This window comes from Corythoichthys intestinalis, chromosome 21, assembly GCF_030265065.1.
Source record: "Corythoichthys intestinalis isolate RoL2023-P3 chromosome 21, ASM3026506v1, whole genome shotgun sequence".
NCBI lineage: Eukaryota > Metazoa > Chordata > Actinopteri > Syngnathiformes > Syngnathidae > Corythoichthys > Corythoichthys intestinalis.
The window spans coordinates 8,039,824-8,064,720 of NC_080415.1; the positions used below are offsets into that span (position 1 = coordinate 8,039,824).

The 24,897-nt window shown below is 39.0% G+C and overlaps 2 protein-coding genes across 3 annotated transcripts in view; one reads left to right on the top strand and one right to left on the bottom strand.

Moving 5' to 3' along the window:
• vps35l (VPS35 endosomal protein sorting factor like) overlaps window positions 1–4,242 on the bottom strand; it is a 66,960-nt gene extending 62,718 nt beyond the window's left edge. For both annotated transcript variants that reach the window (XM_057825345.1, XM_057825344.1), the window contains exon 1: window positions 4,186–4,242. In XM_057825345.1, the coding sequence (XP_057681328.1) occupies window positions 4,186–4,202 (17 nt within the window). In that variant the 5' untranslated portion in view covers window positions 4,203–4,242. The remainder of the gene's footprint in view (window positions 1–4,185) is intronic.
• A 752-nt stretch (window positions 4,243–4,994) lies between these two features.
• On the top strand, window positions 4,995–24,736 carry zdhhc16b (zinc finger DHHC-type palmitoyltransferase 16b). Its single transcript, XM_057825604.1, has 10 exons — window positions 4,995–5,455; window positions 10,253–10,545; window positions 16,560–16,754; window positions 21,296–21,384; window positions 21,524–21,552; window positions 21,806–21,939; window positions 22,012–22,097; window positions 22,165–22,288; window positions 24,156–24,226; window positions 24,369–24,736. Exons 2-10 carry the CDS (start codon window positions 10,288–10,290, stop codon window positions 24,469–24,471), a joined length of 1,089 nt encoding a protein of 362 aa, XP_057681587.1. The 5' UTR covers window positions 4,995–5,455; window positions 10,253–10,287; the 3' UTR covers window positions 24,472–24,736.
• Window positions 24,737–24,897: the final 161 nt, after the last annotated feature.

A 24,897-nucleotide genomic window follows, 5' to 3' on the forward strand; every position in this document is an offset into this window, starting at 1 on the left:
TAGCATTGACAATCGTGAATGCTTTCTATTACTTAAGTTTCCGCCTCGGAATTATATGTCTGTAAGTATTTGTTTACTATAACATATGGATGTGCAATATATGTTTACTTTGGTGGTGAAGGGTCATATGTAAAGAACTTCATAAGTTGATGTGTTATAGAAGCCAGCCAATGCTTAAGGCTAGTAGCTCAAGCTAGTGTGCTATGCTATGCATTAGGGCTGGGCGATATGGCCTTAAGTAAGTATCACGATAAATTGAGCAGATTTACCTCGATAACGATAAATGACGATAAATTCGCCCAAGCAAACTGTTATATAACTTGAAAATTTGAATCAATGCATGGAATACAAATTAACAGTTTCTCGTTAAATTTATTTACCAGCTTTCAATTTAACAATTGCACATGCAGTCTAAACATTAAGTATTTAAAAAAATCTTGTAAACAATAAGAATTCTTGTGTGAACATTTATAACAGCTTGTATGACTTGAAAAATATCATCACTTGAATTTCATTAAATTCATTCTGCATTGTTATACACTAGATAGTGGCATACGTTTAGATATTTAGAATAGATACAAATACGACACATCCACCCGCCCCCCAGAAATTATACTTAATTAAAAAATAAAATGTTTCACAAACCTTTCCTTTCTTTTATTCGGCTCAATTATTTACAGCTTATGATTTTGGAAATCCTTACAGGATGCAATAAATAATATTCCTGTTCCCAAGCACTGTGCTTACTGTACTGTAATTTTTACAAAAAATAAACAATACATAGTTACTCCCCGTCATCTAGGACGAGCCACTTACAAGACTAGCACTGTCGTGTATTACAAATACTGCTTTGAACACATCTTCACAGACAAAAGCAATGACACAGGCTTAAAGAGGTCAACTTTAATTGTGTAAATCACACTTAATGACGACACGATCTCCTGGTTGAAATAGACGACATCCACTTAATTCTATTGAAGATATGTAATGCTGAGGCAATTTGTCAACTTTACTTTTAAAAAGAAACGTGCACTGTTTATCCAGTAGATGGGGCTCTTGCAGTGTGTCAAACAGTGATTCAATTTAGGGCAATTGTCTTAAAAGTGGTTCATTGTTTCAGAAAGCCTCGGTTTTTCCATCCGTATCTGGAACCCGTCAAGAGTTTACTTAATGTCGGGTGAAAGTTTGGCGAAGCTAACTTAAGCCCGACTTCATCCCGTTTACTTGTAGCGTTAGCCGCTAGCGTTAACAGCTAGCGTTAGCCTACCGGGCTTCTGTTTGATTGGCTTCCTGAAAACCATGTGACTCCAAACGTAAGCTCACTGTCTGCTTTCTTAAAGGGGAATGAACATAGCCGAACAACACAGAGTCAAAGCGGGATGAAAAGACTATATTTTCTTCCTTTATTAAATTACCGAATTTACCGACATGGTCAAAATTACGTCGGTCATCGTGAAGAATTTCGGTAACGGTAAATTTTCGGTTTACCGCCCTGCTCTACTATGCATACATATAATAGTTATTGTGTAATGTTAGTCCTGTCAACATGCTTGGTAGCATTTTATACTATGCAGAGAAACCTCATACTTTATTGAATATGGGTTCAATCACTGCCGTTTATATTGATTATTATAAGGCAAGCCATTAATCCATTTTGTTCTACCATATTTTTGTTATGAGGAATGAGTGATAAACCTTACTATATAATGTTTGCATTTTACAGTGTTAGTTATAAGTTAGTAAGTTATTGAGAGGCCTTTTGGTTAACGATAGGCTTGCTGTCCTAACCTGTCTCCCAGGTTAAGAAAGTTGTTTCATGGACCAAGACCACAACAGTCTCCTGTAACACCAAATATTTTTATCTGATGACAAAGCACAATACCTGTTGGGTTTATGATTTAGTTCAGTGCACATTGTTCAGGAAACACATCTTCAATTATACTGACTAATTGATTGTGATTGACTCAAATTATATTTATTTGAAAAAAATAAATATTGGCACTTTATTTGAAGTCAAGACTGTTCTTGTCTTTGTTTTGTTCATTATAATAATGTTCATGTCATTATGAAAATTCTGGTGAGGTCAAAGGCAAATGTATGTTGAATCCACCATTATTTATTTTTTTCAAACCTCCAGGTGTTCAAAAACTCGGGTGAATATACATTTTAAAAATTATATATTTATTATCGGTTATCGATATCGGTATCGGCTTTGAGGAGCAGGAAGTTATTGATATCGGTATCGGTTTCAAAAAATGGATATTGTGCACCCCTACATACTAGTAATAACAAAAAAATGAATAATTTTAAACAATGAAATAACCACAATTCAGGAAGCTTTTGAACATTCCAACGCAAGAATTAGCTATTGTACAGGACACTCTACAACGGAAGGTTTACCAGTGCGTAATTCAGTCTTTTATCAACAAAGGATTTTTTCCCTTCCGTACAAGTCCATCCTTGCCGTTGAAAGTTTGCGTTCAAATAATGTTTTGAATGATACCTATTCTTGAATTTCTGACAAACAAGCTTATTTTAAGATTATACATACTAACTTTTAGCTCTCGCGAAAGGCTTAGCAACTCCAATAAAAAATCTTGTTAGTTATATGGACTTATGATCTGTCAGCTTGTTGTCTCCTGTTGTCTTCCCAAATTACAACTGGGTGACAGCATTGAAGAGATTGCACAGACAGTGTACCCTCCTTTGTTTTGTTGAAATAATTCCATGCTTTGGCATCTCTGGTGCGCTTTTTTAGCTTCCTGCCGTTTTCCCCATTTGCATACCGAGCGTGTGCCATTCTCAACTTTTCACGAATGTTTTTTTTTAACCCTTCATTAACCATCGACGGGATGGTGTGCTCATCGACGCATTTACGTCATTGATGATGTCGACGAGTCGGGACTGCTTTAATCGATTAATCATGTGATTACTCATCCAATTAATCTATTATAAAAAAATAAGCGTTAGTTGCAGCCTTAGCATACTCATTTATACTACTACATACTCATGGCTTGGTCAGACAGTGCTTAATTCATTGCCTGCCATTGACGGTGCTAGACGTCCAATCCTATAAAGTGGGAGGGTTGGCTGTGAATGAACGAACGGTCATTTGCTAGCAACCTCCCACTTCAAATGGATTGAATGCCTACTAGAGATAAACTCATCCACACGACTGGACGTCTATCATCAACTTGCGAAGGCAGGGAGCGTAACTGGAGGCCATCTTGAGTGGGGCGACCAGCAGTTGGAAACTAGATCTTGAAAAGTACATATTGCAAAGCACTGGCAAGTTTATTTCGTACTACTCCCCGATACCGATTACGTCAGTTTAGTGCCGTATCGGTGCTAGTATCAATATATCGGTGCAACACTAAAAATGAACAGCATCACCTCGTTGCATTGCATCCGAACATCGATTTGTATAACAGAAGTGCAAACCATGTTTGCATTCATCAACTTTGTCAAATGTCATTTTTAGTTGCGCTAAAAGATGAGACCTGACAGGGATTATTTGAAATTGTAACAATGTGGCAACTGAAGCAGAACATTTTAAAAAAATATAAATGCAAAAACATATTTAGACAAGCGTTGCTGTACACAAAGAGGGTTTGATGAACCTGTGCTTTTCAAAATACAGCAACAGTAAGATAAATTATGTATGGAAGTATGGAAAAACTTCCAACGTGGAGTTTTTTTTATATCTTAAGTTCTTAACATTAGTCTTGATTGTATTGGTCCACGCATACTGTATAGAAATACTAACTATGATTATATATATATTTAAGTCCATTGTGTGTTTCTGACATCATAGTGAAACCTTAGACGGCGAGATGGGATGGATAAAAAAAAAAAAGAAAAAAAACACACGCACATCCCACAGCTGAGGTTTAGATATACTTCACCAGAATAACCACAACAAGAATTCGCACGTACAGCATTCTTGCTTGTGCACAAGACCTGCAGTCACATTTAACAAGTAGCCTAATTTAAACACATCAACAAAAAAATGCATAAGTGTGCATTAAAAACACAACCCAAAAAATTAACAGGTCTTGATTAAAAAAAAAAAAAAACTTACTTGACGACGGGCAAACTTAGAAGGCAACATGTTGCAAATACCGACAACGAATTTAAACTGAATTAACATTATTTTGTATTTCAAGTGAATGAAAAGCATCTTACCACATCACCGTAGCCATTTTTCAATGATCACATGACATGCAGCATAGATATGTCATGTATATAGCACTAGATGCCAAAAGACGGGCTCGGTGGCGTTTTTAAAACCGCGGCCATCTTACAACAGTAGTTCTCTGACTAACCTAATGTGATTTTCTCCACTAAAATACTCTATTTGGAGAAATCTTGGTGGTTTTTCAACGCTTTGATTTATATTAAAAAATATATATACATGAATGTGGCTATGATTCAGGTTGGATATTGGAAAAATAAAACACATATTTTAAATCATGCACTTTAGTGCACATCCAACCTTTATAAAAAACAAGCTGTTTGAAAATAGGTTGAAAATTGAGCAACTCGTCGTAGCACATTTAAAGTACACTCTACATCAGGGGTGGGCAAACCGGTCCTCGAGGGCCGCAGTGGGTCCTGGTCTTTGTTCCAACTGACCCAGCACAGATAGTTTAACCAATGCGGTTTCAGCAGAAATGAGAAGCACCTGACTGCAATCGACTGATTGCACTTGTAAAACAGCAGATTGGTGAAAAGGTGTCCTCTTAATGGGTTGCAACAAAAACCCGCACCCACTGCGGCCCTTTGTGGAATTAATTGCCCACCCCTGCTCTACATCGACTATGATGTTGTATTTAACGAATTGTACTGACACAAAATGGCCGACAAATGACAATGGCTGTCCCGATTGGCTAACAGCGGTTCTCCACATCTAGTTCAAAATACATGTGTTATCTATTCTCCGTAGTACTTCCTGGTTACGGCCCATGTTGATTTATATTAAGGAAAAAGTAAAACATTTTCGTGGAATTTTGACGCTTGTCTTCTTAAACTACGCATGCAACACGGCAATATTTTTATTATTAAATTTAATTTGCACTCAAATTTATCGGATTTAATGTAATTTCCGACATTGCGCGACAATCACGCGCAACCGTCAAGGCAAATGATAAAGAATGATGTGTTACTAGCTAAAGCTTGACCTCTCTTTGTTATGCCAGAGTGCTAGGAAGGAATGAACTGAGCAGAAGCTTCCTACACCAGCTAAATATTATTTTCAAGTGAATTTTCATTTGTCAAATCATTATTATTATTTTTTGGTGCAGTTTTTCCCAGTCTAAGAAGATGTCACTAGTGATGCACTTGCCAATAGACGATCTCTGGAGCACCAGTGCTTTTTGGTACTCGTACAAAAATTGACGTGTGGAAATCCTCTAAATATGACGTGACCGAATGTCCTCACAATTCACCTGACCAGGTATTGTATGTCCACATTAAAGTATATTTTCTAATGTGTATTTAAACAGTTTAAAGCTAGACGATTTAAGGATTTTTATATTGGTAGATAGCATGCGGCTAACACTAGTACCAAAACACGACTGGTGACAGATTATTTTTTTTTAATTTAGTCAGAAAAATAACAGCAATTTTTGATGTGTAGAACTACAGTGAGGAAATTAAACATTGAACACCCTTCGATTTTGCAAGTTCTCCCACTTAGAAATGATGGGCAGGTTTGAAATTTCCATGGCATGTGCTTGTCCACTGTGAGAGACAATCTAAAAGTATTCGAACACCAGTTTAATCTAGAATTGTGTGCCTCAAAGACATGTTAGTCGCCTTTAAAAAGTCCACCTCCACTCCAAAATTATTGGAGTGGAGGTGGACTTTTTGAGTCTGACTTTTTGACCTGTTTGAAGCGGTTAGCTGCATATAAATACCTGTCCACCCCATACACCCCAAACAGCTGTCCAAAGACCCCGGAGACAGAATTATAGACCGCCACAAGGCTGGAAAGAGTTACGGGGCTATTGCCAAGCAGCTTGATGATATACAATAATGTGAAAAATATTAGGACACCCTATTGAAGCCTGTTTGTCTTCTACCATATTTGGTCATATGGATATTTAATATGAATTTAACCATCTTGAGAGATTCAAGTAATAGAACTAAACGATTAAAACTGAAAAAAAAAAAAAGATATTTTATAATAGCTTTCTGTAAAATGTCATTTTAAAAAAATGCAATTTTTGTTGAACGATAAATTAGGACAGTCCCACATTTAATCCAAATTGAAATGGCTAAAATTACACACGGGTATCACATCGGGTGCACATATTTAGAACATTATTACACAGTGTTTTAAGGAGGCTTGCCTTATTTAAACCTCACATTTAGTTTGGTGTACCCCTGGCTGTTGAAGTGAGAGAAAACACCATGGTGAGGTCAAAGGAGCTGTCTGAGGCCTTCAGAAAGAAGATTGTAGAGGCTTATGAGTGGTAAGGGATTTCAAGAGATCTAAAAAATAAAGATAAATTCAGCCATTCCGCTGTTCTAAAAATAGTCTACAAGTGGAGGACATTTAAAACAACTGCCAACATGCCCAGGTCTGGCCGTCCAAGCAAATTCACCCCGAGAGCAGACTGCAAGATGCTAAAATAAGTCTCCAAAACCCCTCAAATGTCATCACGGGACCAAGAGCAGACTCTTGCTACTGTTGATGTTAAAGTGCATGCCTCTAAAATCAGAAGGAGACTTCACAAGTTTAACCTTCATGAGAGGTGTGCAAGGAGGAAACCTTTTCTCTCCAAGAAGAACACGAAAGCCAGACTGAAGTTTGCCAGAGTGAATGTGGACAAAGACCAGGACTTCTGGAATAATGTTTTTGGATGGATGAATCTAAAAATGAATTATTGGGAAACCAGAAAAGCCAGATTGAAGTTTGCCAGAGTGAATGTGGACAAAGAACAAGACTTCTGGAATAATGTTTTTGGACAGATGAATCTAAAAATGAATTATTTGGACACCAGAACAGAGGGCATGATTAGTGTAAACCCTATACAGCATTCCAGGAAAAGAACCTCATACCAACTGTGAAGCACGGAGGTGGAAGTGTCATGGTTTGGGGATGCTTTGCTTCAGCAGGACCTGGCCAGCTCACCATTATAGAATCCACCATGAATTCTATCATGTAACAGAGGGTGCTTGAGGAACATGTGAGATCCTTCGTGAAAATATTAAAGCTAAAGCAGAACTGGACACTGCAACATGACAGTGACCCAAAACATACCAGTAAATCCACCAAGGACTGGCTGAAAAGGAAGAAATGGAGAGTCCTTAAGTGGTCGAGTCAAAGCCCAGATCTTAATCCCATTGAGATGCTGTAGGGCACAGGTGTCAAACCGATTCCAGAAAGAGCCAAGTGGGTGCAGGTTTGCTTTCCAACCAATGAAGAGGACACCTTTTCACCAATTAGATCTTTTACATGTGTAATCAGTTAAACTTTGTCAGGTGATGCTTGTTTCAGCTGGAAGTTCATTGGTCAAACCCTCTGCGCGTTATTGGTTGGAACAAAATCCAGCACCCACTAGGCCCTTTCTGGAGTCGGTTTGACACCTGTGCTGTAGGGTTACTTGAAACGGGCTGTACATGAGAGAAACCCCTCAAACATCTCACAGCTGAAAGTATTCTGCATTGAGGGGTGGGGCAAACTTTCTTCAGACCGATGTCAAAGACTGGTAGATGGCTACAAAAAGCGTCTAAGTGAAGTAATTTAGGTGGTAGGGTGTCCTAACTTTTTCCTCAGTTAGAATATGTATTTTTGTTGATATATTTGGTCTGATGAGTAAAACAATGTTAATTTTTGTTGTTTACCTGCAATTAAATCACTGTCTTTTCCAGAGATAAAGAAAAACAAGATCAGAAATTGATATGTGAACATTACATGTCTTCATGAAGAAGTGATTATTTAATGGGGTGTCCTAATTTTTTCACATGACTGTAAGATCCACCGTTGGAGCAATTATTAGAAAATGGAAGAAGCTAAACATGACTGTCAATCTCCCTCGGACTGGGGCTCCATGCAAGATCTACCTCGTAGGGTCTCATTGATCCTAGAAATGGTGAGGAATCAGCCCAGAACATCATGAGAGGAGCTGGTCAATGACCTGAAAGGAGCTGGGACCACTATTTCCAAGGTTAACGTTGGTAATTCACTAAGACGTCATGGTTTAAAATCATGCATGGCACGGAAGGTTCCCTGCTTAAACCAGCACATGTCCAGGCCTGTTTGAAGTTTGCCAATGACCATTTGGATGGTCCATATGTGTCATGGAAGAAAGTCATGTAGTCATATGAAATCAAAATGGGACCCTTTGGTCTCAATTCCACTCATAGTGTTTGGAGGAAGAATAATAATAAGTGCCATCCCAAGAACACCATCACTACTGGGAAGCATTGGGGTGGTAGCATCATGCTTCTGGGGTGTTTTTTTTGCACATGGGACTGGATGGCTGCGCTACACGGTATTAAGGAGCGGATGACCAGGACCATGTATTGTGAGATTTTGGGGAATAACCTCCTTACCTCAGGTAGAGCATTGAAAATGGGTCGTGACTGGGTCTTCCAACATGACAATGGCCCGAAGCAGACAGCCAGAATAACCAAGGCGTGGCTTCGTAAAAAGTATATCAAGGTTCTGGAGGGGCTTAGCCAGTCTCCTGGAGGAAGGTCAAACTCTGTGTTTCTCAATGACAGTCCAGAAACCTTATTGATTGAGAGAGTTGCACCATGGTCAAGACCAAAGAGCTGTCCAAAGACACCAGAGACAAAATTGCTAATTGATGTGTGCACATCGATATTGGACTGTGCCAGTGATTTCTGTAAGTCTTAAGCAGACACTCTAGGGTTCTTTTTTACCTCTCTGAGTATTCTGCGCTGAACTCTTGGCGTCATCTTTAATGGACGGCCACTCCTTGGGAGAGAAGCAACAGTGCCAATAACTCTCCATTTGTAGACTTTTCTGACTGTCTATTGATGAACATCCAGACTTTTAGAGATGGTTTGATATTCTTTCCAAGCTTTATAAAAATCAACAATCCTTGATCGCAGGTCTTCAGACAGTTCTTTTGACTGAGCCATGATGCACATCAGACAATGCTTCTTATCAAAACAATTCTTACCAGGTGTGTGTTTTATGGTGGGGGGGGGGGGGGGCAGCTTTAAACCACTTATCAGTGATTGGGCACACACCTGACTTAAAATGTTTGGTAAACATTTGTTTCAATTGCTCTTTAAGTCTCCTTAGGCAGATGGTCCACTTACTTATTTTTCCCCATTTTGTCATTGTTTGCGTAAAATCCTCATTAAAATATGAAAACCTATAAATGTTTGGGTGGTTTTAGTTTAAACAGACACTGTATTTTCATCTGTGTAATTTTGACAATGATCAGCTCACATTTGATAGTGATTTTATGCAGAAATGTGAGAAATTTCAAATGGTTTAGATACTTTCATACCACTGTATACAAGAGAGGAATAAAGGAGCAAATAAATACTGTAGATGCACAGATAAAATGTTAGGTCTCCCCAGTCCAGGAACTGTCACGCTACAGTGGCAAAGAGAAATAATGTATAATGATGTCAACAGAAAACTCGGAGAAGAGTTGTGAAAAAAAATAGTATTGAAAAACTATCACATTAGACCTGCTAACAATAAAAATACATGTTTAAAAGTTACCGTTGTTAGTTACAGATTATTTTCAGACTCTGACTTAAAACATTTTTGCTGTGGCCATTATTTTTGGTAAAACTAAATGCATTAATAAGACTTCAGGAAAAATGCATGTTATAATGAAAGTGTAAGACTTCGAAGGTACACAGCACTTTCCTTGGCCTCGCATTATTAATGCTGTCCCAAACCAGAAAAAAGTGTCTAATCTATGTAATTAATACGCCAAGCTCGGGTAGCCCTATTTTTTCCTTGAAGACATCCACCCCTTTCACGGTTCCTTCTTACTGGGTTACCACTTTCCATCTGCATCCTAGTTTTAGACCTGTGAATTATTAAATTCATTTGTTTGTTCGAAGCCCTCATTCTCTTTGACTGGCAGGTGGGAAGTACTTTTCTCATGATCCTTGGTCCTTATTCATGCTCTCTCATCCGACATGGAAACATCACTTGTTGTCCAGCTTCGTTATGAGGAGCTTCTTTTTTATGCCGCCTGCATCTCTAACTGTTGGTGTGCATGTCTGTTTGTTTGCGTGTGTTTGGAAGGCAAGGTGTGCGGGCGAGGAGGTGGCTGCGCTGGTATGCGCGTGGGAAGCAGCTGGAGGTGGCATCTCTCACGGGCCATGCGACTCGCACTGCGATGGTGCCGAGCGTGCTGTCCCAAGATAGGGGGTCGAGGCAGGGGAGGAGGTGGCCGGCTTCGGCAACTGCGGAGCTACAGCAAGCTGTTGCTCAAGTCTCTTTACTTCAACAGCCTCACCAACTCGGACACATTGCTCGATTGCGCCTTTGAACCCGTGTACTGGATCGTGGACAGAGTGACTCGCTGGTTTGGGGTGGTGAGTACCTTCTTTTTTAATGAAAATTTAATCCAAACCATAGATTTCATAACCTATTGACATGACATGGGAAACGGGGCCAATTCGTAGGGGGCCCATGTTCAAAAACTTCAAATTCAAATATTTACAAAACCAAAGCTGCTACTAACCTAAAACCAAAACAGGCACCTACCTTAGCCATATATGAGTCTCCATGAGCAGTGGCATCAAAAATTCAAAGTCGTTCACTTATAAAATTCCGATTATTTTTTATACAAGTATAACACAACTTAAACTGGCTATTAAAGCCTCAGAATTTACACTAGATGCACAAAAATCACCAAATGCAGAGATAATCACCTATATTTTCAGGATCAATAGTAGGCCTGTCGCGATAACAAATTTTAGTGTGCGATAATTTATCTAATAAATTAGTGCGATATGGGGTATTATTACGCCACCGAAATTCTTCACGATGACCGACGTAATTTTGACCATGTCGGTAAATTTGGTAATTTAATGAAACAAGAAAAATATAGTCTTTTTATCCCACTTTGACTCTGTGTTGTTCGGCTATGTTCATTCCGCTTTAAGAAAGCAGACGTATGGAGTCACGTGGTTTTCAGGAAGCCAAACAAACAGAATCCCGGTAGGCTAACGCTAGCGGCTAACGCTACAAGTAAACGGAATGGAGTCGGGCTTAAGTAAGCTTCGCCAAACTTTCACCCGACATTAAGTAAACTCTTGTGGGGTTCCAGACGGGCTTTCACCCGCTGTCCTCCCTGGTTCTCACGATATCAGGAGAGGATGCTTTCAGTGCTTTCTTATGGTAGCCAAGCCACAGGCTAACGCTAGCGGCTAACAGCGGCTACAAATGAACGTGAAAGAGTCGGATAGCGGCTCTAACCTTGTCGAAACGGTTGAAATTAATGAGTGGACGGGGCACGGACTTAATTTAGCAATCATCGTGTCGCGTTATTTGGTATCTCTGTGTGATTTCTCTGAAAGCTTTCATGATGGTAAAGCACTCAGCAGAAAGTATAATCCAACAGTGAATCCTATATATAATATGACAGTTTAATGGCCACAGCTATTTTTCTGTATGTGTTTGCTTTATTCTGCCATCATAAAACCTTAAATTTTTCATTGGCATCAGAATGTGACATGTTTGCACAGTCGTCATATTGATTTTTATAATGTTGTACATTTTTCAAGTCATACAAGCTGTTATAAGCAAACTAGAATTCTTATTGTTTACAAGATTTTTTTTTAATACTTAATGTTTAGACTGCATGTGCAATTGTTAAATTGAAAGCTGGTTAAATAAATTTAACGAGAAACGGTTAATTTGTATTCCATGCATTGATTCAAATTTTCAAATTATATAGCAGTCTGCTCGGGCGTATTTATCGTCATTTATCGTTATCGAGGTAAATCTGTTCAATTTATCATGATACGTACTTAAGGCCATATCGCCCAGCCCTACCCCCCATTTTTTTTTTTTTTTTAACCAACTTACAATAACACAGTGAGAATACAGGAAATATTAAATGATCAAGTACACCCATTTAAACGTGATAAATGTTTAATCTTCAATTCAAATATTCTTTTTAAGATAATAATAAATAACTTAAGCATTTAGGCAAATGAAAACTTTTCCCCTCATAGCTTCTGCTATGGTTCTCCATAGGGATGCAACAATACAGTTAAGTCACGGTTCGGTACGATTTTCGATACGGGGGACATGATTTTCGATTCGATACAATACATTTAATGCTGTGGAAAAAAAAAAAAAAAACTATTGTATTTTTTTTTTTTTTTTTGCTAACGAGCAAAAATTAAATTGCCATCATATAAACATGCATTTTCGTGCATAATATTTATGTGCTTACTTCTTACTGCTCTGAAGAAATTTTGTATAAAAGTGCTGTGAACAATCTTTACTGTTTGTAAAGTGAAGCGGGGTACACTGTTGATTGCTACAGCTCTCTTAGCAAAACATCCTATTTGTGGTCCGAATCCATCTGTGTCACGTACTGAATTAACAATATTTGCAGCATTATCTATAGTCACTGGTATGGATTGATGTGGCCTGCTTAACATCCGTCCGTCCGTCCGTCCGTCCGTCCGCCCGCCCGCCCGCTTAGTCCGGGGTCGGGTCGCGGGGGCAGCAGCTTTAGCAGGGAAGCCCAGACTTCCCTCTCCCCAGCCACTTCAGCCAGCTCCTCCGGCGGGATTCCAAGGCGTTCCCAGGCCAGCCGAGCGACATAGTCTCTCCAGCGTGTCCTGGGTCGACCCCGGGGCCTCCCGCCGGTGGGACATGCTCGGAACACCTCTCAAGGGAGGCGTCCAGGAGGCATTCGAACCAGATGCCCAAGCCACCTCAACTGGCTCCTCTCAACGCAGAGGAGTAGCGGCTCGACACCAAGCCCCTCCCGGATGACCGAGCTTCTCACCCTATCTCTAAGGGAGAGCCTGGACACCCTGCGGAGGAAACTCATTTCGGCCGCTTGTATCCGGGATCTTGTTCTTTCAGTCACGACCCACAGCTCGTGACCATAGGTGAGGGTAGGAACGTAGATCGACCGGTAAATCGAGAGCTTCGCCTTTTGGCTCAGCTCCTTCTTCACCACAACGGACCGGTGCAGAGTCCGCATCGGTGCAGAGTCCGCATCACTGCAGACGCTGCACCGATCCGCCTGTCAATCTCCTGCTCCCTCCTACCCTCACTCGTGAACAAGACCCCAAGATACTTGAACTCCTCCACTTGGGGCAGGATCTCCTCCCCGACCCGGAGAGGGCATGCCACCCTTTTCCGGCTGAGGACCATGGTCTCGGATTTGGAGGTGCTGATCTTCATCCCAACCGCTTCACACTCGGCTGCGAACCGCCCCAATGAGAGTTGGAGATCACGGCTTGATGAAGCCAACAGCACCACATCATCTGCAAAAAGCAGAGATAAAATGCTGAGGCCACCAAACCGGACACCCTCAACGCTTCGGCTGCGCCTAGAAATTCTGTCCATAAAAATTATGAACAGAATCGGTGACAAAGGGCAGCCTTGGCGGAGTCCAATCCTCACTGGGAACGAATTCGACTTACTGCCGCCAATGCGGACCAGACTCTGACACCGGTCGTACAGGGACCGAACAGCCCTTACCAAGGGGCTCGGTACCCCGTACTCCCAGAGCACCCTCCACAGGATTCCCCTAGGCACACGGTCGAACGCCTTCTCCAAATCCACAAAACACATGTAGACTGGTTGGGCGAACTCCCATGCACCCTCAAGGACCCTGCCGAGGGTGTAGAGCTGGTCCACTGTTCCACGGCCGGGACGAAAACCACACTGCTCCTCCTGAATCCGAGATTCGACTTCCCGACGGACCCTCCTCTCCAGCACCCCTGAATAGACTTTACCGGGGAGGCTGAGGAGTGTGATCCCTCTATAATTTGAACACACCCTCCGGTCCCCCTTTTTGAAAGGAGGGACCACCACCCCGGTCTGCCAATCCAGAGGCACTGTCCCTGATGTCCACGCGATGTTGTAGAGGCGTGTCAGCCATGACAGCCCTACAACATCCATAGCCTTTAGGAACTCCGGGCGGATCTCATCTACCCCCGGGGCCTTGCCACCGAGGAGCTTCCATTCAGTCATGGCGGTTTATAATTCATCGATGTAGTATATGGACTACGTGTCCCATAATCACTCTGGGCTCACGTAGCCAATGGCATGGGACGTAGCACATCTAGTTTGCTATTTCATGATATCTAGTGTGTGCGTGTATTAAAAAAGTTGGCAAACGCCACAGAAGTCACGTTTGCTCATTACTGCACAACACCAGCATATGACAATCGACTTTCATAAACAGGACAAGTTTGAAGCACAGCGCTCTTACTTTGCCACTCAGTGTTCATCATGTCCATTCAGCTGTCCGTTGTCAAAGTGAGGTTGTTCGTAGCAGCCAAGTCAGTAACAATTTTTTGGCGGACTTTGTTGTAAATATCCGGAAGTGCACGCAACAGGGTTGTTTTGTTCATGTGATGCGGGAGTGAGAAAGAGACGTTTTACCGAGAGCCACAGGTTGAGGAAATGTTATTAGTGCCGTGTGTTAATAAAAACAAAAGTTGTCAGCACGTCGTGTGTTTGATATCATTGCCAGAAAAACAATGCTGTCCTATAATAATGATCTGCTGCATCATAAATCACTTTGTGACTTTCCACCTCCACGATGAAACGTTTTTCGTCCAAAGTTGCTGGTGTTTAAACCGTTAATACGACACTGGGCTGTTGACTCCAGGCCCGGCTCCGCTCATTTTGACGGATATGTCTCCGGCAAAAATAAAAAATAGCCTAAACCATCCCACGGGCTCCAGCACGGTGGAGATGGTCCGCAGTCAATCCGGAGCATTGACGCAGCCGGTGTACGTTGAACAATAGGATATAATGGGAACGGATTTGCTCCGGCGCTATATTTTGCCGGACCTGGAACAAAGATGCATTTTGCGTAGTTGGTAAAAAGGAAGGCGAACTTTTAACAGCACACGCGCGCACGCATGTGCACGCGAGGTGATAAATCGCAGCGGAAAAATTACCGCTTTCATTTTTATTTACCGTGTGATAAATGGAATTATTGCATATTGCAACAGGCTTAATCAATAGCAATATTTAACATATTCGTTTTCGACCAAAATAGCAACTTAAACAGCTAATAAATCACTCAATGTAACATCAGAAACTTAATAAATGAGGAAAACATGCAGAATCAATTACAAATAATATGTAAATAAAGTATTAATGAATTCATATCCAATCACAACATATTATAGAATAGCCCTTTTTATCATGATACACATATATTGTTAGCGAATGAGGATAGCGGCCGCCTGGTGTAAAAGGAGCTTTTCTGGCAAAAATTCTTGTGAATAAAGTGCAGTTAGCGCTTATTTTACGTATATTGTATGTAATAAGTACAACGCTACTTTGTTAGCGAATGACGCTAGCTGCCGCCTAGCATAAAAGGAGCTTTTCTGGCGAAAATTCTTGTGAAGAAATGCTTAAATCCCCGAATTCTTCTTAGATATGGACGTAAAACAGTCTCGATTCTTGGTTAAAAGCAAAGAAACCGCGCAGTCAGCTTTTGTTTTACGTATATTGATGAAGTACAAAAGCAAAGAAACCGCGCAGTCAGCGTATATTTTACGTATATTGACGAAGTACAATGCTACTATGTTAGCGAATGATGCTAGCTGCCGCCTAGTGCAAAAGGAGCTTTTCTGGTGAAAATTCTTGTGAACAAATGCTTAAATCCCCGAATTCTTCATAGATCTGGACGGAAAACTGTCTCGATTATTGGTTAAAAGCAAAGAAACTGCACAATAGGCGTTTATTTTACGTATATTGACGAAGTACAATGCTACTATGTTAGCGAATGAGGCTAGCGGCCGCCTGGCGTAACAGGAGCTTTTCTGGCAAAAATTCTTGTGAATAAATGCTTAAATCCCGGAATTTTTCATAGATATGGATGTAAAACAGTCTCGATTCTTGGTTAAAAGTAAACTATGAGGCTTGTCAGTTATGAAAATTAGCCACCTCCATGTGTAAACAAAGAAGAAAATTCCTGCGAATAAATGCTTCAATCACGCATGCATGGTACGAAAAATAAAATATTTACCTTGAATCCTCGGACAAATCACTCCTGAGACAATCCTTCCTGTTTGTATACGGTACAGCTTCCATAGTTCTTCAAAAATCCAAGCTTAAATCCGACATGAGAGTGTGCCGTCTACGGCTATTAATAAATTAAGCTGGGCCCCCTCTGATAAGGCGTCGCGCAAAGAATGACGAAGTGACTTGTCAATAGTAATGATGTCTATGGCCAAACCATGTTTAATAAAACTTATAGTACACATCCTAAAAAATAACGTTTGCATAATGTAAAAACATTTGAACACCCGAGAGAAACTAAAACTACTTGACTACTAGCTGAAGTGACACCCCTTAAAGTTTTACCTCATCTTTGCTTTTTCTCTTTCAGGTGTTCGTTACTCTGGTCATACTACTGACAACCTCGGTGGTGGTCATCGTCTACATGTACGTCCTCCCCACAATCCTCAGTACCTACACTGCAATCTGGATTGTCTGGCACCTGTGCTGCGGACACTGGCTCCTTGTCATGGTGGTCTTCCATTACTACAAGGCCACCACCACCTCTCCTGGACATCCGCCCAAGGTAGTGCGGTGGTGATCCACCTCTTCTTAAATAATAACAAAATTATAAATCAAAATAACAACACAAAAGTTTTAACATTAAATAGTGGGAGGATTGCCGCCCTCCCACTTTAAATGGATTGCACGTCTACAAATGATAAACTCATTTGAAGTAGAGCTGTCCCGACTAGTCGACATAGTCGACGTAATCGATGACGTAAATCCGTCGCCGAGCACAACATCCCGTCGACGGTTAATGAAGGGTTAAAAAAATATATGCGTGGAAAGTTAGAATGTCGGATGCTCTGTTTGCAAGCGGGGAAAGCGGCACAAAGCCAAAAAAAAGCGCACCAGAGTGTCCAAAACATCGACTTATTTCAAAGAAACAAAGGAGAGTACGCTCTTCTGTCCTGTCTCTTCAGTGCCAAGCTTGGCTGCACGTCGGCCGTGAATAAACACCTCAAGCGCCTTCACGCAGTTTGTAATTTTTTTTTCCTTTTCATTTTTTGTACACCAGAGGGTGCTGTCGCCTTACTAAATAATAATGTTTCATTGACAATGGGCCTATAAGTGCTATTAGTATTGTTCTTAATGCTAATTGAAAGGTTTATTTCATGTTATGGTTTATTTTATGGTATAGAAAATTATATAAGGTTAAAAGGTCATAAATATATACAGTGATTGCACTCAAGGGAGAGATTGTCAATGATAAGGTAAAGGCAATTCATATAGGCAATTCATTGATATATAAATAAGGTTTAAAAGTAAAAAGGTGAAAAGTGTTTGTTAATTTCTAATTGTGTTGCTTTATTTGTGTGCACCGTAGCCTTTACGGTGTGTTTACATCAAGGATGGAATAAAAGTTGTAAACCATCAGTTTAAGAGACCATCTTTTCAATCAGGATGCTACACTAGTTAATTCTATCAGCATTTGAACTCATTGTTTATTTGTGATTTATTATTGTTATTTACGTGTTTATTTGTACTTTAATAAATGATTTGAGTGTTCCAATATGTTTTTTGTGAATTGATAAGCGTCAACAAAAATTTCATTGCTAAATTAGTAAAAAAAAAAAAAAAAAAATATTATTAGATTAGTCGACTAATCGTAAAAATAGTCGGCTGACTAATCGGGAGAAATTAGTCGTTTGGGACAGCCCTAATTTGAAGCATTTTTATTTAGTTTTTAAGAGCCACATGATTAGATGTCAATCATCATCAATGACAGCCAATGAGTTAAAAGAACTGCATATCCCATAATGCTCGGTGAAAAAGACCGGAGAACTGATCAATATGATATTTTGCACTTTTCTTGTCATAGTATTTTATTAAGTGGTATAAAAAAGTATCTGAACCTTTTGGAATTTCTAACATTTCTGCATAAAATCACCATCAAATGTGATCTGATTTTTGTCAAAATCACACAGATGAAAATACAGTGTCTGCTCTTACTAAAACCACCCAAACATTTATAGGTTTTTATCAGGGCTGTCAAAATTATCGCGTTAACGGGCGGTAATTAATTTCTTTAATTAATCACGTTTTAATATTTGACGCAATTAACGCACATGCCCCGCTCAGATTAAAATGACAGCACAGTGTCATGTCCACTTGTTACTTGTGTTTTTTGGTGTTTTGACGCCCTCTGCTGGCGCTTGGGTGCAACTGATTTTATGGTTTTCAGCACCACGAGCATTGTGTAATTATTGACATCAACAATGGAGTGCTACTAGTTTATTTTTTGATTGAAAATTTTACAAATTTTATTAAAAAGAAGACATTAAGATGGGTTTCAATATAAAATTTCTATAACTTGTACTAACATTTATCCTTTAAGAACAACAAGTCTTTCTATCCTTGGATCGCTTTAACAGAATGTTAATGCCATCTTTTTGATTTATTGTTATAATAAACAAATACAGTACTTATGTACAGTATGTTGAATGTATATATATCCGCCTTGTCTTATCTTTCCATTCCAACAATAATTTACAGAAAAATATGCATATTTTATAGATGGTTTGAATAGTGATTAATTACGATTAATTAATTTTAAAGCTGTGATTAACTCGATTAAAACTTAATCGTTTGACAGCCCTACTTTTTATATTTTTATGAGGATAGCACACAAACAATGACAAAATGGTGAAAAATAAGTAACTGAACCCTCTGCCTAAGGAGACTTAAAGAGCAATTGAAACAAATGTTTACCAAACATTTTAAGTCAGGTGTGTGCCCAATCACTGATAAGTGGTTTCAAGCTGCCCTGCCCATTATAAAACACACACCTGATAAGAATTGTCTTGATGAGAAGCATTGTCTGATGTGCATCATGGCTCGGTCAAAAAAGCTGTCTGAAGACCTGCGATCAATGATTGTTGATTTGTATAAAGCTTGGAAAGGATATCAAACCATCTCTAAAAGTCTGGATGTTCATCAATCGACAGTCAGAGAAGTTGTCTACAAATAGAGAAAGTTTTGCACTGTTTCTTCACTCCCAAGGAGTAGCCGTCTACCAAAGATGAATGAACGACAGGAATCTGACTGAACTACAGCAGTTTTGTAGAGAAGAATGGGCCAAGATTAGTCCTGATGGATGCGCCTGACTGATCTGTAGCTACAAGAAGCGTCTGGTTGAAGTTATTGCTGCCAAAGGGGGGGGGGGGTGCATAAAATATTAAATGTGATGGTTCACCTACTTATTTCCCCCCCTTCTGTCATTGTTTGCATACTATCCTCATTAAAATACGAAAACCTATAAATGTTTGGTTTTAGTTAAAGCATACCAAGTTTTTTCATCTGTGTGATTTTGACAAAGATCAGATTACATTTGATGCTGATTTTATGTAGAAAAGACATTTTTTAAAAGGCTCAGATACTTTTTCATACCACTGTAAAATGAGAAAATTAATGTTTTTCCCCCACTCTCTGAGTAAAATAACATATTACTAATGAGGAAAAAACTGATAGGTAGAAACCATGTTAATACTGTACTATTACTAGAAAAAAAATGTTAATTTTTCTAGTTAACATGTAACTCAGATGACAATAGTTATATAGTTTTGCCTTATGTTTGAATTTACGTTTGACTAGGAAGCAGAAATTTTGTTGTATTTTTTTTAGTTTGAAAAACTTTAAATTGTTGAATTTGTCACACTGTATTGATTTGATATTAACTCATTGGCTGCTTCTGACGCCGATAAACGCCCTCCCACTTCCAATGGATTGCTCGTCTTCAAATGATAAACTCATTTGAAGAAGGGTTGTTCCGATCATGTTTTTTTGCTCCCGATCCGATCCCGATCGTTTTAGTTTGAGTATCTGCCGATCCCGATATTTCCCGATCCGATTGTTTTTTTTGTGCTTCCGATTCAATTCCAATCATTCCCGATTTTTCCCGATCATATACATTTTGGCAATGCATTAAGAAAAAAATGAATAAAACTCGGACGAATATATACATTTAACATACAGTACATAAGTACTGTATTTGTTTATTATGACAATCCTCAAGATGGCATTTACATTATTAACATTCTTTCTGTGAGAGGGATCCACCGATAGAAAGACTTGGGACTTTGTATATTGTGACTAAATATTGCCATCTAGTGTATTTGTTGAGCTTTCAGTAAATGATACTGTGGCCATCCCAAATGCATGATGGGAAGTGGAACCATGACTGTGCAACGTGCTACCAATTGTTATATCTTCTCTGCGTTGGGAAATAACATAAAGTGTTAAGACAATGATCAATTGCCACCTTGCTTCCCCACATTGCTTCCCATGATATTTCTAATCATAGGGAGAGGGATTGCAAGGCTTTAGCCAATTAATAAAAGGCACCAAAGGCTGCCAAAGTTCACTCTACTCATTTTACGCTGCCTTTTATCTCTCTATATAAGTAAAACGGCGTCATTACAGATTGAGCGCGACAATGAGTGAGAGGGTCATGCAGCGCATGCATTAATTGCGTTAAATATTTTATTGTGACACATTTTTTAAAAAATTAATTGCCGCCATTATCGGGATAAATTTGATAACCCTACCTTAAGCCTAAAGACTCTGGATGAGTGTAACATATGTCTGTGACGTTAAATACAATTAGGAAACGATTTAATTAAAATATATATATATATATACTAAAAAAAGGCATGGCCGATATTTTTTTGCCGATTCCGATACTTTGAAAATGAGGTGATCAGATCGATCGGGACATCTCTAATTTGAAGCGTTTTAATTTAGTTTTTTAAGAGCCACATGATTAGATGTCTATCATCGCCAATGCTGCATGTCACAAAATGCTCAGTGAAAAAGACCACAGAACTGATTGATGTGATATTTTGCACCTTTGTTGTCACAGTACTTTTGAATCTATACAAAGCCAAGTATCTATTTTTTATTTTCAGCGTACTGTCTAGTCATTTTGAACTTAATTATCCTACATTTATACAAGTGTAACCTTCTCATTTTGCTTGTACATTTCTACTACAAGTCCCTAGTTCTATGGTCATATCTATAGGTCGGCTGAGGTGTTCTTTACATTAATTTGTTTATTTTTTCCAGGACGACATTCATATTCCCTCCGTCTCCATTTGTAAGAAATGCATCAATCCAAAACCGGCCAGGACTCACCACTGCAGCATTTGCAACACGTATGTTAATATGCTATTAAAATCTCACCCCAAATTTTTTTTCCAATATTCTTGCTTGTGGTCTTTTGTAATAATTTAGCTGATAGCATAGTTGGTTTTGCCTTCTTCTTATCTAATGTTTACTCTGCTTGTGTTACAGCTGTGTCTTAAAGATGGACCATCACTGTCGTATCCTTGTAACACACATCAAATGCAAACTCATACTCAGTCAAATTAACAATCCAAATATTTCCATACTGCAGATTATCACATGCTTGATACTATTTTAGCTTTAGCATCCTGCGACAGCTACCAGTATGTTCGCTTACTTGAGCGATGATCATGTTTTTGATCACATGGTCGGATTTAGGAAATTCAAAGTCTCTCCATGTTTCATATCGATAAAATTCCTTCTTTGTTGTTGAACTGAACTCCACTTCAGCTTGGCTCAACAATTGCGTGGGGCATTTCAACCACCGCTACTTTTTCTCCTTCTGCCTCTACATGACCTTAGGCTGCATCTACTGCAGCGTCAGCAGCAGAGAAATGTTCCTGCAGGCCTATAATGCTGTCGAGGTATTTATTGTGATTTATGCGGTCAGGATAATCAATAAAAAGTGCGGTTGAATATATTTTTTGCGTCCTCAGAGTTACTTTCAGACTCCTCCCCCGCCATATACGTCGACGGAGACGACAGGCCACAAGTGCATCATCTTTCTCTGGGTGCTGACCAGGTGACCGCATTTTACACCCTCCCCCTCTGTCAAATGAAGTTTGTCATAATCGTCCGCATCCCTGCAGCTCTGTGGCGGTGGCCCTGGGAGGTTTGACCCTGTGGCACGCTATGCTTATCAGCCGGGGGGAGACTAGCGTGGAGCGCCACATCAACTGTAAAGAGAGAAAAAGACTGAAATTGCAGGGGAAGGTAAAGACACTAGGCTAAAAATGGTCGATAAAAGCATTTTAAAATGACATCTGATAATATCCAAACCGGTTTTGGGCCTATTTGCATATTGCCTTTAAAGTGAATGTAGAATCCTTCTGCCTTTGTTCAAGGGTGGGTCACAGCTTTGCGCAGCAGTTAAGCTCTTGGACCATCAGATGTCTCCAAATAAAGATGCATATTTGTTATGTGAGCAGACCAATTGCATTCATAGTGAAAAAAAAAAGAACAATTAAAGAAAAAGTCACTAAGAAAACTAGAAAAGTAATAAAATACAAAAATCAGTGTAAAAGCCCAGCAAAACGCATCTTGGGAATTGTCATTGCAGTGGCATGTCAATATGATTGCCTACCCTGTATTTGTAATGCTTTGGTCGCTCCCTAGTGGTTCTATGGGGTAACTATATGGAGGTAGATTTGTGTCTTTATTATTCAATCAAAAAAAAAAGTTGCTTCAATCAAATAAAAAGTTGTTTCAAGAAAACGTCACTTAAAAAAAAAAAAAAAAAAAAAAGTGTTTGAATGCAAAAATAAATTTGAAACGCAAAAAAATATATTTGAAAACTATTTTTCTTTGATTAAAATTTTTTTTTTTTTTTTTTTTTAATTGAAACGCAATTTTTGATCGAAGTCATGTAATTTTGCGTTTGGACCACGAAAACCATGAAAATATATATTTTGATTGAAGCAACTTTTTATTTGATTGAAGCAACTTTTTTTGTTTTTGATTGAATAATAAAGACACAAATCTACCTCCGTACAACTACTGTAAATGTGATTTCATTGTGAATGTGAATGATTCCTTTCATTTCAATTAGGGCTGTCAAACGATTAAAATTTTTAATCGAGTTATTCACAGCTTAAAAATTAATTAATCATAAGTAATCGCAATTCAAACCATCTATAAAATATGCCATATTTTTCTGTAAATTATTGTTGGAATGGAAAGATAAGACACAAGACGTATATATACATTCAACATACAGTACATAGGTACTGCATTTGTTTATTATAACAATAAATCAACAATATGGCATTAACATTATTAACATTCTCTTAAAGTGATCCATGGATAGAAAGACTTGTAGTTGTTAAAAGATAAATGTTAGTACAAGTTATAGAAATTTTATATTAAAACCCCTCTTAATGTTTTCGTTTTATTAACATTTGTAAAAATTGTCCATCAAAAAATAAACTCGTAGCTCGCCATTGTTGACGTCAGTAATTACACCATGCTCACTCATGGTACTAACCCATAAATTCAGTTGGACCCAAGCGCCAGCAGAGGGCGCCAAACACCCAAAAACAAGTAACAAGCAGACATTACACTGTACTGTCATTTTAATCTGTTTGGGCGGGGCATGTGCGTTAATTGCGTCAAATATTTTAACATGATCAATTTAAAAAATTAATTACCGCCCGTTAAAGCGATAATTTTGACAGCCCTAATTTCAATATGGACATTTTGGCTCATTTTAATTATATTATTCTTATGAGACATTTATTTTCAATAACTTCAGTTGAAGTTTTATTTTTCAAACAATGTAAATTATTTTATTTGGAAAATCTTGAAATTGTTATTTTTCATTATTAAATCATTCAGTGGGGCTACTAGCAATGCAAATAGCAAAACACGTTAAGTCTACGACCGCATATATCCGTATCGGATTTTTGGAGTTGGACAATATCCGGTTATCAGTTAAAAAGTCAATTTTGGACAGCTCTAGTAATTAGCATTGTTCCACAAGAGAAACCTTGGGCCGAGGTTGATGGGTTTGGACTAACAGTGAAGCAAGTCTCCAATATTATGGCAGTGAATATGTCAATATAAAGATGTGTTTGCTCTTCAGGTGTTCAAAAATCCATATCATCATGGTAAGATGGACAACTGGAAGCGGTTGCTTGGTGTGGAGACTCAAAGGTTGGCGGTTTTATTTTTGTATTTTTTTTAAGAGAACGGAGTATATTATTAACCCACAGCCACTTTTTTGCTATATTGTATCACACTAGCTGACAAGATAATTCGTTCCATTGACAGTCTTTGTATATTTTTTGTTTTCCAGTCACTGGTTTACACGTGTTCTGCTACCCTCGAGTCATCCTGTAACGGGCAATGGCATTGTGTGGGACTGGACTTTCACTAAGAGAGACCCCATGGCCATCTGATGCATTCAAATTTCATACCTCACACATTTATGTTGTTGGTGCAGTGGAAATATGTTGCTGGTCAGCATTTTCTCCATCATCTGCTTCTTGAAGATAGTTGGTAGATGTGTCTTCGTCAGCATTCTGATGCGACTCCGATCCAGATCAAGGAAAAACGGTGGGCTGCATGTCAAGTCTGGACCACCTTTGTGCCTAACGGGAGCCTACCAAAGTGATCCTCAAAGGCTGTCAAATGTTGACTGAGACAATTTTTTTTTTTTTTTTTTTAAAGAAACATTCAAGTATTTTACATTCTTTGTTTTGCTGAATTATCTATTGTAAGAATGCATATCTCAACTGACTGAATGACTGATGGGTGAACTGAATCGCCAGCCAATCACGGAACATGTAGAATAAGTCAAGTTTATTTTTGACATAGACCAAATC